Source organism: Malus sylvestris, chromosome 11 (genome assembly GCF_916048215.2).
Source record: "Malus sylvestris chromosome 11, drMalSylv7.2, whole genome shotgun sequence".
In the NCBI taxonomy this organism is placed as follows: domain Eukaryota; kingdom Viridiplantae; phylum Streptophyta; class Magnoliopsida; order Rosales; family Rosaceae; genus Malus; species Malus sylvestris.
In genome coordinates this window covers 3,238,197-3,250,693 of record NC_062270.1, presented here as the reverse complement: position 1 = coordinate 3,250,693, position 12,497 = coordinate 3,238,197, and the positions used below count along the sequence as shown (strand labels likewise).

The following is a 12,497-nucleotide window of genomic DNA, read 5'->3' as shown; positions in this document are numbered from 1 at the left end:
AACACGTGATATACCATCCGTATACCGGTGATAATATTGAAAAATCTCTCCCGTAACCCTAGCTAGCTATCTCGAATATATGGCGACGCGCTCCGATGACCGTCGGACAAAAAGAAGGTAACTCCTCTCTCTATCCCCTCTCTCTCTCTCTCTCTCTCTCTCTCTCTCTCTCTCTCTCTCTCTCTCATATGAGGAATTGTGGGTACGAATTTAAATTTGCTAAATTTTGTTAGTACTTAGCTGGTTACCCGGCCGAGAGGTGATTGAAAAAATTCATAAGTTTGTGATGTTTGTTTCAGCGGGTTGGACGCTTTTGGTGGTGGTGCTACGGGAGGCTGTCGTCGCTCGGCACGGTTAGCACAGCATTATGTTGTTGCTGCTGCCGCTCAAGGCTCCTCAAATACTGCCGGCGAGGGCAAGGAGTATAGGAGCCAGCGGAGGAAAATTACCGCTCAAGGCGGCCCGTCTGAAACGCAGGGCCACCACAAGAGGGAAATTACTACTGATGGCACCTCTTACACGCCCGACGACCTCGTCGAGGAGTATAGGCTACGGAGGGGAATCCGTGTTGTAGGCTGGGATGATGCTCCAAACCCCATCAGAACTTTTGATCACACTCGGCTTCCGCGTACTTCTTTTTTTTCTTGTATTAAACAAATTAACTTGTTATACAATATATCAAACATAAATTAATTTCCCTTTGAATGTATACATATATGTATTGAATTGTTCAATTCTCTTGATCATCACAGAAAATGTTATACAAGAATTTTCAAAAGCTGGATTTGTTAGACCTACACCAATTCAAGCTCAAGTATGGCCAATGGATTTGGAGGACCGTGACCTCATTGGTATTGCTCAACCAGGATCCGGGAAGATGCTAGCGTATCTGATCCCTGCAATTCTCCATGCAAACTCCCAGCCAAAACGATGTGAGTTTTATATATGTTAGTTATCCTTGAGATAATCAAATCCTGGCTCTTTGAATCATATATTTGGTTATATATGCATCGGGAATAAAGTTATCCATTTTATAATTTCGGTGAAATATGACACGCCCCAATCCCGATATTCCTCGAATACCAGGATAAGCACATGTTGGCCGACACTCGAAGGCAGTGGCGAAGCCACGTGAGGGCGAGGAGTGGCGGCCGCCACTCCCCTCGCCGGAAAAACAAGGCTGGAGCGCTGGCCAGCCCCTCCCCTCCTGCTGCTGCAGCGCCGCTGCTCTTCGTCTACTCCAGTGTTGTCTGGTTCTGCTCTGCGCACAGCAGAGCTGCATTCAAATTCCTAGTAGAAAAATCCCAGCAGTCAGCACACACCGGGCCACCGTTTGGCCCTTTGCTACCGCGCCAGCCATCTCCACGGTGGGCTGCCTATTACAGAGGAGGGCAACTCCTGCGCGAGGAAGAAGAACGGAAAAGAAAAGTTGTTATAAAAATATCTTGAACCGGACGACGTCGTTTCAATATTCCTTTTAAATGAAACTTTGCGTTTTGTTACTTTTTCTTCTATCCTTCTTTTGTTGCTTTTCTCCGTTTTTCCTTTCCTTTTTTTTTCCTTCTATCTTTTTTCCGTTTGACTTGGTTCCTTTGTTTTTGGTTAAATGGTTTGGCAGGCTTGGTTTCTCGTTCTTTTGGTTTGATCTTCTGATTGGTCCCTAATTATACTTTAAAAACATAAGTGCTTCAATGAAATATTTTAGATAAACCATACCCACAAAATACCACATAAAATAGGACTTTCAATACTAAAATTACCTTAATGTTGTTAATACAATATGGAAGAGGTTATTTCATAGCCATCACTATTTTCAATGAATTTCCGTTGTGAATTTGAGGACTTGTTTCATGTTTCAAGTAATATGAAAATTAATGGAAATGGTTTGAAATTTTTTGAGTTTTAACCAAAAGAACAAAAATGTGTTGTAAGTGAATAGTACTAAGAGTGACTTTTTAGAGTAACAATGTCCTTAACGTTAAAAGTGAACAGTACCAGAAGTGTTTCGTTATAAGACTCCATAATTTAAATCTATCTGGGCTCCTGCCTAGATCTCACCTAGGCACCTAGCTGCTAGGTTCTAATCCGCTATTTGACTAGCGCCTAACATTTTTTAGGATCTAATCCTAGCCAATTTAAGCTTCTTACATTGACTTAGATATTTTTGCTTACAATCGCTTTGGTGGAGAGACTATTTTCTGTTATGAATATTGACTCAAAACTTTGCACTCTCCAATGTGAAAGCAACCGTTTCGATTGAACCTTGCACTTTTTTGAATTTCGCCCCTCCCCTCGGCAAATCCTGTCTTCGCCACTGCTCGAAGGTAGACCTATTCTTCGTGAATGTGCCTCCGTTCTCATTGGTTCACGTTGATGTACGGAAGAGGGCCCACATTAATGGTTTTGTTTTCCTTTTTCAATTTTTTTTAATATGAAAAGGAAACAAAAGGGTAGGTGGTCTGAACGATAAAACCCTAAACCCACTCTCTTTTGACAGAGCTCCCCATTTTCTAAAGCCAGCTCTCACTCTTTTGCCAAAGTTCCCATTTTCTAAAACCAGCGCTCTCAGTGAAGGGGGAGAGAGATAGGGAAAATGCCGCCCAGAAAAACGAAAGCTCAGCCTAAGAAAACTGAAATACAAATGAGGTAACTAGCTCTACTCCTGTTTTTTTGTAAGTTTTTGGAATTTGAAAAATCCTATGTTGGAACCGAAGGGAAAATTGTCCCAAAATAGTCATTGAGCTTTGTTTTGATTCGGAAAGGGGAACCATAGACGGGAATTCCAAATGAGATAGAAAGATTGGAGAAGCAATTAATAATTTAGAAAACTAGATTTTAGTCCTTAAAAATGATTACTTTTAGGCAAATACCGTAAGGAAGATTAAAAACTAATTTTAGTCCTTTGACTCGTGTCCAAATCAACATTTATATTCCACGTCATAATTAATTTCTTTTACATAATTTTATTATGTTTTGTCTTCCTATATTACCCCTAAATATTGCTATTAAATGGTTCACAATAGAATGATTTTTTTTTAAATTCAAAATGAGCATCCGTCATTTAAAGATGCAACATCAAAGGAATTAGAGATTAGGCTTCTTAGAAAAAAAGATTAGGCTTTTGCAATTGAAAACGGGATTAGGTATACCATCCATGTATTGATTGATTTCTTCACACACATCTTCTAATTACGATTTCCCCTTTTTCTCATCATTTGTAGTAGGTCTCTCTCTATTTTCTTTCTGTTGGTTTTGAATGGTATATGACTTGTGTATGTATGTGGATTCCAACGATTTGCAACGAAGAGAATGGGTTCAGTAATTTTTTTTTTTGTGGCATTGTGCTTGTGATATTTCTTATTTTATTAGTTTTTGTTGTTATTTTGTGTTGGTTGATTTTATTATCGGGTTTTGATCATTTTGTCAGTTTATGAATTGTTGATTTTGGAGTTGGGTTTGATCTATTGCATCTATACTTCACATGTAATTTACACTCTCTCTCATCCAAAAATTCTTCTATGCAAGTGTATTCCAGCACAATAAAATTTTTTACAAGAATTTTCAACCCCAAAATTCAACCATAGATGCTAATCAGGTGGCCATAAGCTCAAATCTCTAAACAACAAAGACATATATGGTAATCAATCTAATCCAAGATTATTCAACAAACTTCAATGTCAAATTTTCAAATATTTTCTTCACTCAAATCTTTGCATATATCCAAATTCTTCCACTTTAATTTCGAAGGCCATCTCCAACCGATGGCTGGCCAGATGGCTCGTTTTAGTCATCTGGCCCTTCAAGATATTAATATTTTAATGAACAGTACATGGCCATATTTGACTCCGTCTCCAACCGAGGGCCAGAGGGATCGTTTTAGCCATTTCACAAAAAAACCGTCTCCAACCGAGGGCCAAACATAATTTATTATTTAAAAACTACAACTTAAATGTTGTTTAAGTTTCATGTTGTTAAATGTTTTTTTTATGTTGGTTAATGTTATTTAATGTTGTTTCATATTGTTTCATGTTGTTTCATGTTACTTAATTTAATTTAATGTTGTATAATGACTTAGGAAGTTATAGGAAAAAAATAGATTTTGTGAAATAGAAGTTATAGGAAAAAATAGAATTTAAAATAAAATGAAACAAATTTTGTGAAATAGAAGTTATAGGAAAAAATGGAATTTAAAAAAAAAATATGAATCAAATGTGTCTAACTTATCATACCTAATCGAGTATAGATGCAATAGATCAAACCCAACTCCAAAATCAACAATTCATAAACTGACAAAATGATCAAAACCCGATAATAAAATCAACCAACACAAAATAACAACAAAAACTAATAAAATAAGAAATATCACAAGCACAATGCCACAAAAAAAAAAATTACTGAACCCATTCTCTTCGTTGCAAATCGTTGGAATCCACATACATACACAAGCCATATACCATTCAAAACCAACAGAAAGAGAGAGAGACCTACTACAAATGATGAGAAAAAGGGGAAATCGTAATTAGAAGATGTGTGTGAAGAAATCAGTCAATACATGGATGGTTTACCTAATCCCGTTTTCAATTGCAAAAGCCTAATCTTTTTTTCTAAGAAGCCTAATCTCTAATTCCTTTGATGTTGCATCTTTAAATGCCGGATGCTCATTTTGAATTTTAAAAAAAAAATCATTCTATTGTGAACCATTTAATAGCAATATTTAGGGGTAATATAGGAAGACAAAACATAGTAAAATTATGTAAAAGAAATTAATTATGACGTGGAATATAAATGCTGATTTGGACACGAGTCAAATGACTAAAATTAGTTTTTAATCTTCCTTACGGTATTTGCCTAAAAGTAATCATTTTTAAGGACTAAAATCTAGTTATCTAAATTATTAATTGCTTCTCCAATCTAAGATTGATCAAACATAGTAAAATGGAGAATAACCACATTAATTTGAGACACCAATTTTCAGAGACTACATTAATCGATTTTCAATTTCTAAACCATCTTCATGAAGTGAGTCAATTTTAAGGACCGTCTGTGATGAAAATCCTATTATTTTTATTAAACTATTAATATCTCTTTAAACTCAAATTTACTTACTAAACTACCATCGTACACCCAATTTAATATATAAATTTATATATACACCCATTTAAAAAGTAAAATCCAAAATTAAAGCTATGTTCTCTTCTCTCCTTCCAATAAGTATGTCTTTCCTTTTAATTCTCCGTGATTTAATAAAGCTAGAAATCAAAATTAGAATTAATAAATAGTGTTTTTATCACAAATGATCTCTAAGATTGATCAAACTCATCATTTTGGTGCCTCATTTTTAAAATCAATTAATGTCGTCCATGATATTCACTATCGGACATCAAATTGTTCATTCCATTAAGATTTCGTCAACTATTTTGTTAGTTTGTATATGAGACCCACAAATTCAATGAAATGGTGACACGTGGATTACACAGAATAAAGATTTTTATCACAAATGATCCATAACATTGATCCAACTTCTTATTATGTAGTGGGATTTTTATGGCAAATATTGATGAATTTTAACGGAATGACTAAATGGATATGCAGTAGTGAAAGTCAGGACCACATTTATCGATTTTTGAAACTTAGGGACGAAAATGAGGAGTTGGATCAATGTCAGGGACTATTTGTGATAAAAATCCTTATTTTGTGTAATCCACCATTTTATTCGATTCGTGGGTCATACATACAAACTAACATAATAGTTAACGAAATCTTAACGGAATGATGAAATTGATGTGGGGTAGTAAAAGTCAAGGATGTCATTGATTGATATTGAAAGTAAGAAACCAAAATAAAGAATTTAATCAATCTCAATGACCATTTATGATAAAAACCTTAATAAAAATCGGTGAGAATTAATCCCTCCAATCACACTCTGTCCTCTGCAGAACAAAACTACAGCACAAGCCCAATCGAATAAAGGAAGAAATAAAAATGAAAATTACGGTGTTGGTGGTCCCAAGTCCACATGATATCTGAACATAAAAAAGAAGTAGGAATAAGACATGATAACACAATCCAATCAAATAATGGACTTGATCCAAATCGAACTAGGTCGGCAGCGATCAGAAACCTAAATAAAAGCAACAAAAAGTCTCACCTGGTTAAAATTTCGAGCGTGATCGTAATTGGTACCAAAATTCCGTAACCCAATAAATCTTTAGTTGTGACGGGAACACAAGTGGTACATTACGTATTTTAATAAAAATAATAATTTTTTTTATTTTTTTAAGTAATTAACTTTTTAACATACCTATCTCATAATTTATAATTTATTTAATAACACGTGATATACCATCCGTGTACCGGTGATAATATTGAAAAATCTCTCCCGTAACCCTAGCTAGCTATCTCGAATATATGGCGACGCGCTCCGATGACCGTCGGACAAAAAGAAGGTAACTCCTCTCTCTATCCCCTCTCTCTCTCTCTCTCTCTCTCTCTCTCTCTCTCTCTCATATGAGGAATTGTGGGTACGAATTTAAATTTGCTAAATTTTGTTAGTACTTGGCGGTTACCCGGCCGAGAGGTGATTGAAAAAATTCAGAAGTTTGTGATGTTTGTTTCAGCGGGTTGGACGCTTTTGGTGGTGGTGCTACGGGAGGCTGTCGTCGCTCGGCACGGTTAGCACAGCATTATGATGTTGCTGCTGCCGCTCAAGGCTCCTCAAATACTGCCGGCGAGGGCAAGGAGTATAGGAGCCAGCGGAGGAAAATTACCGCTCAAGGCGGCCCGTCTGAAACGCAGGGCCACCACAAGAGGGAAATTACTACTGATGGCACCTCTTACACGCCCGACGACCTCGTCGAGGAGTATAGGCTACGGAGGGGAATCCGTGTTGTAGGCTGGGATGATGCTCCAAACCCCATCAGAACTTTTGATCACACTCGGCTTCCGGGTACTTCTTTTTTTTCTTGTATTAAACAAATTAACTTGTTATACAATATAACAAACATAAATTAATTTCCCTTTGAATGTATACGTATATGTATTGAATTGTTCAATTCTCTTGATCATCACAGAAAATGTTATACAAGAATTTTCAAAAGCTGGATTTGTTAGACCTACACCAATTCAAGCTCAAGTATGGCCAATGGATTTGGAGGACCGTGACCTCATTGGTATTGCTCAACCAGGATCCGGGAAGATGCTAGCGTATCTGATCCCGGCAATTCTCCATGCAAACTCCCAGCCAAAACGATGTGAGTTTTATATATGTTAGTTATCCTTGAGATAATCAAATCCTAGCTCTTTGAATCATATATTTGGTTATATATGCATCGGGAATAAAGTTATCCGTTTTATAATTTTTCTTCAGCTCGTGGTGGAGATGGTCCAATAGTATTGATTTTAGCTCCAAACACTCAACGCGCTGAACAAATCCATCAAGAGTGTGCTAAATTTGCTGCTGCTTACAACATTAAAGTCTTATTCGGCTTGTCCCTGCTTAAGCCTGAAAATTGTGGTCAGACTTGTGGTAGGTGGTGGTGGTGGTGGTGGTGAACTACATTTTACTATCTATTGCTATTATTGTGCTACTGTGACGGAATTTCATGCGTTGGACCTTTACTACTTGTTTTTCTGTTATAGGCATTGTTTAAGGGGATTTCTTCTTTGAGTATACAGTTTTTCTACTTATTGATTGCAATTCATATTTTGGCTCAGGAGGTGGGATTTTAATCTACACACTTGGTGGCTTGCTTCTTTCGTTAAAGAGAAAACGTACAAACTTGAAAAGCGTCACATACCTTGTGTTGGATGGTGCTGATTGGATGCTATCAGACACGCATGAGCCTCAAATACGAAATCTATTATCTCAGGTTTGACATGTTACCATTACTTGGTTCTTCATACCTGCATTGCTATTTTTTTAACGTCAATCTCTTGAAAAGCTGGAAAAGATTATTGGATTCCATTAAAGAGTCGGATGAACTCTTTAGCATTTTTGAATTCCCTTACACACATACATGCGTGTAACTGTGCGTACATACGTGTGTGCGTGTGTGTTTATATACCAAAGTTTATGTTCAGTTGAAATTCTCATTGCTGTCTATGGGTTTGTTGAATACAGATTCGTGAAGACTGTCAAAAATCATTCTGGGGTTGTAGCTGGCCAGAAGATGTTGATAAACGGGCAAAACTATTCCTTCACAACCCATGCAAAGTAATGTATCTTACTATTTTTGTTTTTTTGTTATTTTTTGCATCACATAGTCGTTTTTAATTGTTGTTACTGGATGAAATTGGTGGTCACATAATGTCCTTTTAGTTCTATCTTGTGATTACAATAGTACTCTTTGGCGTATTTTTTCATGTGCGTACCCAATACATGTTTGATATTAACCTTTGGATGTTCAACAGGTTCAAATAATTTCTCCAGATCTGAAAGTGACACCTCCGGTGGACCAAATTGTTTACGTCCTTACTGAGGATCAGAAATATAACAAGTAGGGGACATTCTAATGGTTGACCCCCAGTTTGTTTGAGGTTTTATATATCTCTGATTATTTCAAATTTTCAGGTTGGTTGCGCTGCTAGATGGTATATTGGATGGCAGCAGAGTAGTGATATTCATGGATACAAAGAAAGGATGTGAATCACAAGATCGGATCGCTCTGCAGCTTTGCACAGACAGTCTGCACGCAGTCTCTTTTCATGAAAACAAAAGTCAAGCGGAAAGGGTCGGTATTGCCTCTGAGTTTCAAGCTGGCAAGATCCCCATAATGATTGCAACAGATGTGGCCGCTCATGTTCTAGGTATCAATAGAATTTCTTTTAGTTTGTGAAAGATTCGAAAGGAACTCTGGTTTTATTTTATTAGATTTTGTGCCTCAACAGTTGCATCTATTATTACTATTATAATTTTATCCAGAAAGAAATTTACGTTCTTCAATCTCGTCACAGTTGAAGGCTTTGTTGATTTACTAGTCGACATCTCCCTTTCCAAAATCATGTCCTGTTAGTAACCTAGGGTTTGTTTGTTTACTATGGGGGTTGCAGGTGTGTCAACCTGGCAATTTTTTGTTGAATGCATTTATCCTGTGAAATGGCCAGAAGCCTTGTTTCTAATAATCCGTTTTATGCTTAATTTGCAGATCTGAAGGATGTGAAATATGTTATCAATTACGACTTTCCAGGATCCCTTGATGATTATGTTTACCGCATTGACCGTTTTGGAAGTGCTGCAGCAGAAGGAACAGCATACACATTCTTTACAACTGCTAATGCTGGATGCGCAAAGGGACTTACCATCTTACTCAAGAAAGCTGGACAGAATGTTAGTTCTGAATTGGAACAACTGGGGCGTGATGTAACATATCCAGGTCGGTAACTACAAACAGTAGAGTCAATGATGTTGTACACACATTGTCATATACACACGTGATGGGTAAATTATTCGGTTTTAGGTTCAATTATGGTTACTGTGGTATCCGTCCAGAACCCACAACCGAAATGAAACCGTTTTCATTTTTTAGTAAAAGAATATAAATATTTATTATATGAAGAACTGGTATTAATAGTATAAATTATATGCTTATCAATTATCAGTAGTATACATGTTTTCTTGGTAATATAAATATTTAATAATATTTGTTATATGCATTACATCAATTGTATTAGTAGTAGGAGTCTATTTAATCTCATTTTTATTTAAAATCCACTATCTAATTAGTATATAAATAAATATAAATATCATAATGGAAAAAACTGTTACCCAATGAAAAATCCTTTATTTGATGGGTTGGGTTACGCAAATACCTGTCGAGGGATTCTACAGTTTTGGATGGGTATGGCACGTCAGAACCCGATTCACCCCATTGCCATCCTGTCCTACCTACACCCTGTATATGCTTTCGTGTGATTTCTTGGGGGTATTAAATAAATTTTGGGAGCCTTGATCTTATACTTCTCTTGCCGCCCTTCTTCATTTAAGCCTAAAACTTGTTTAGCTGCTCTACTCCAAATATTGACGTTGGTACTGTTTTTTTTTTTTTTTTTTTGGTGGTTTATGGTTCGGGTATGATGCAAACATATGGTTAATCTTTGACTTCCGACTATTTATTTATTTGGGTATGATTGACGGCGAAACATATTATCAAGATATAGTCCTTTTGGAATTCAATTCTTTTTTGGATTTATGATATGGTATGAACTGATATCTTCCAGGAACCTACATACCTCCGTTGCGGCGCTGGGTGCCTAACAACAAAATGGTATATGTGAATATGTGTGCGCGCGCTACTTGGCTGCAGCTTATTACTTAACTGTGCATTTGCGTACAAGACCATAAAATAAGGTCTATATGTTGCTAACTTTGTTCCGCTTGCCTTTATTTAAACAGACTGGACCTGGTCATTTCTCTCCAATGTATCTGCCTTCTCCGAGGCCTGAAATACATGCCCGTTATGCCCTGGAGGAAATCAGAAAAGTAAAGGTTCGGATCTGAATTTGTAATGGCTGCTGCACTATTTCTTACGTTAGCATGTTCTGTTTTAGGAGTAATCTTTAATAGCGCACTTGTTTTAATATAATACTCTGCATGGTTTTCTTTTTTAGGGGCTCCAAGCGCATTTTGTGAGAGTGGTGGAGGCATACCAATTCACTACCTTGTGTTTTTTTGCTAGAATGGCTTATCTAACTTTTGAGGCAGCTGACCCCACGACTTATGAAAAGAAGCTTTACCAAGCAATAGTTGTTGAGGCGAGTGACAAAAAGGAAACGATGTTGTTTGGTCTGGTCAATTCTGATGGCCGTTTGTCAAAAATGCATGACACTAGAGAGGGATTCGAATATCCAAGTAAGTATCAGTTGTCTGAAGCACTTAAAATTCAGAGAACTTTCAAATTAGTAATGTTTGGGGTTCTTAACTCTCATGCATTTCATTTGTCAGTCTATAGTATCTGGCTAGAAGACGATGAAGACGATGATGACGATGAAGACGATGACAATGATGAAGATGATGATGACAATGAAGACAATGAAGGAGACGACGATGAATGATGGGTCACTAGTCTCATTGACAATAAGAGGTAAATTTGATGTATATATATCATAAATTTAATGGTTTGCAGGCAACTGTTATTGCAATGGTTAAGAGAATGGAAGGAGCCGGCCGGGGCGTGGCTACTGCAGGCTTGGGCAACCCTAACATGAACGTGAAGATTGATTAGGCTTTTTTTGGAGACCGTAAATTATGTAATATACGGTTGTGTTTGGATATGAGAGTTGGAAAACCCAATGACTATGTATTAGACTTCAGTAACAAATATGACCTAAACTAACTAATTTAGACGTTTGGACAGCAGAACTTTGATACTTCAATGTTTGACGAACGTTGGGAATCAACAAGTTCCGGGACTTTGAATTTTGAGTTCAACTCCGAATTTTAGAGGAATTGGATTGCCTACGTTTAGGTGGTATTTGTGTTCTTGGTTTTGGGGAGAATTGGAATGGATTTTTCCTCCCTATTATAATCTCACTTATTCCTAAACCCTAACCGTTGCTCAATTTAATATGAAGTTTAACAATAAAATAACAATAATTAAAATAATATTAAGAAAATAAATTTTAAGTGTGTTTAGTATTTAATGAATAGAGGCATTTAATTTTTTTTCTTCATATTAGTTAGTATATAGAATTTAATCAAAAAAATTAGTATATAAAATAAATTTATTTTAACCAAGGCATTTTAGTACTTATACTGATTTTCATTTCGATTCTAATGAATTAGTAAACCATTTATATGGAATCACATCAATTTTATTTCGATTCCATAAAGTTTTAATAAACTTCAACACGAATCTAGTTCTGACTTTTCTTCATTCTAACTTCTCATTAGTTCAATCCTTCAATTTTGATTGCGGTTTAGCGAACGAGCCACTAGTGTCCCTTAGAATGCTGCAAGTCAAAGTTAGTCAAGATTCAACACAGCCACGCCTTTCTCCTCTGCCACGATATCCACCAATCCAGCACCCCATCTTGAACCTGAAGACACTCCAACTATTAGGACTCAAGCCCAATGGAATAGCACAACCCAAAAGACTAGCCTAATAGGTGGGAGGACCCCTTGTACTTAAGTACCACTACACAGTTTTTTGTGTAATAACATTACACCACCCTTCGGAAGGGGATGCCCATTGAAGCCCTTACTCTGGTGACTTTCACTACACAATTTCTTGTGTAACCAATGTGGGATCATAACATTACACCACCCTTCGGAAGCCGACGCCCACGGCGGCCCTTACTTTGGTGGCTTTCACTCTTAACGGCAGCACCTTCTGCACCACCCCATTAAGGTAAACCTTTTCAGGTCGGCCCCTCCACAACGTCGGAAACCTAAGCTCTGATACCAATGTTAAGACTCAAGCCCAAGGGAAGTGCCCAACCCAAAAAACTAGCCTGATAGGTGGAAGGACCCCTTGTACTTAAGTACCACTACACAATTTCTT

The 12,497-nt window shown here is 36.9% G+C and overlaps 1 protein-coding gene across 4 annotated transcripts; it reads left to right on the top strand.

Moving 5' to 3' along the window:
• Positions 1-11,417, top strand: LOC126590840 (DEAD-box ATP-dependent RNA helicase 20-like). 4 transcript variants are annotated; one of them, XM_050256353.1, is made up of 13 exons: positions 1-117; positions 300-628; positions 753-932; positions 7,367-7,525; positions 7,714-7,868; positions 8,120-8,212; positions 8,410-8,495; positions 8,570-8,805; positions 9,144-9,371; positions 10,216-10,262; positions 10,391-10,483; positions 10,606-10,846; positions 10,940-11,417. In XM_050256353.1, exons 1-13 carry the CDS (start codon positions 80-82, stop codon positions 11,047-11,049), a joined length of 1,995 nt encoding a protein of 664 aa, XP_050112310.1. In that variant the 5' UTR covers positions 1-79; the 3' UTR covers positions 11,050-11,417. The 4 variants fall into 4 exon arrangements, with proteins under 4 accessions (XP_050112310.1, XP_050112311.1, XP_050112312.1 ...); XM_050256354.1 differs by lacking the exons at positions 300-628; positions 753-932 and adding exons at positions 6,618-6,946; positions 7,071-7,250 and having other exon boundaries at positions 10-117; XM_050256355.1 differs by lacking the exon at positions 1-117 and adding an exon at positions 174-202.
• The last annotated feature ends 1,080 nt before the right edge of the window (positions 11,418-12,497 follow it).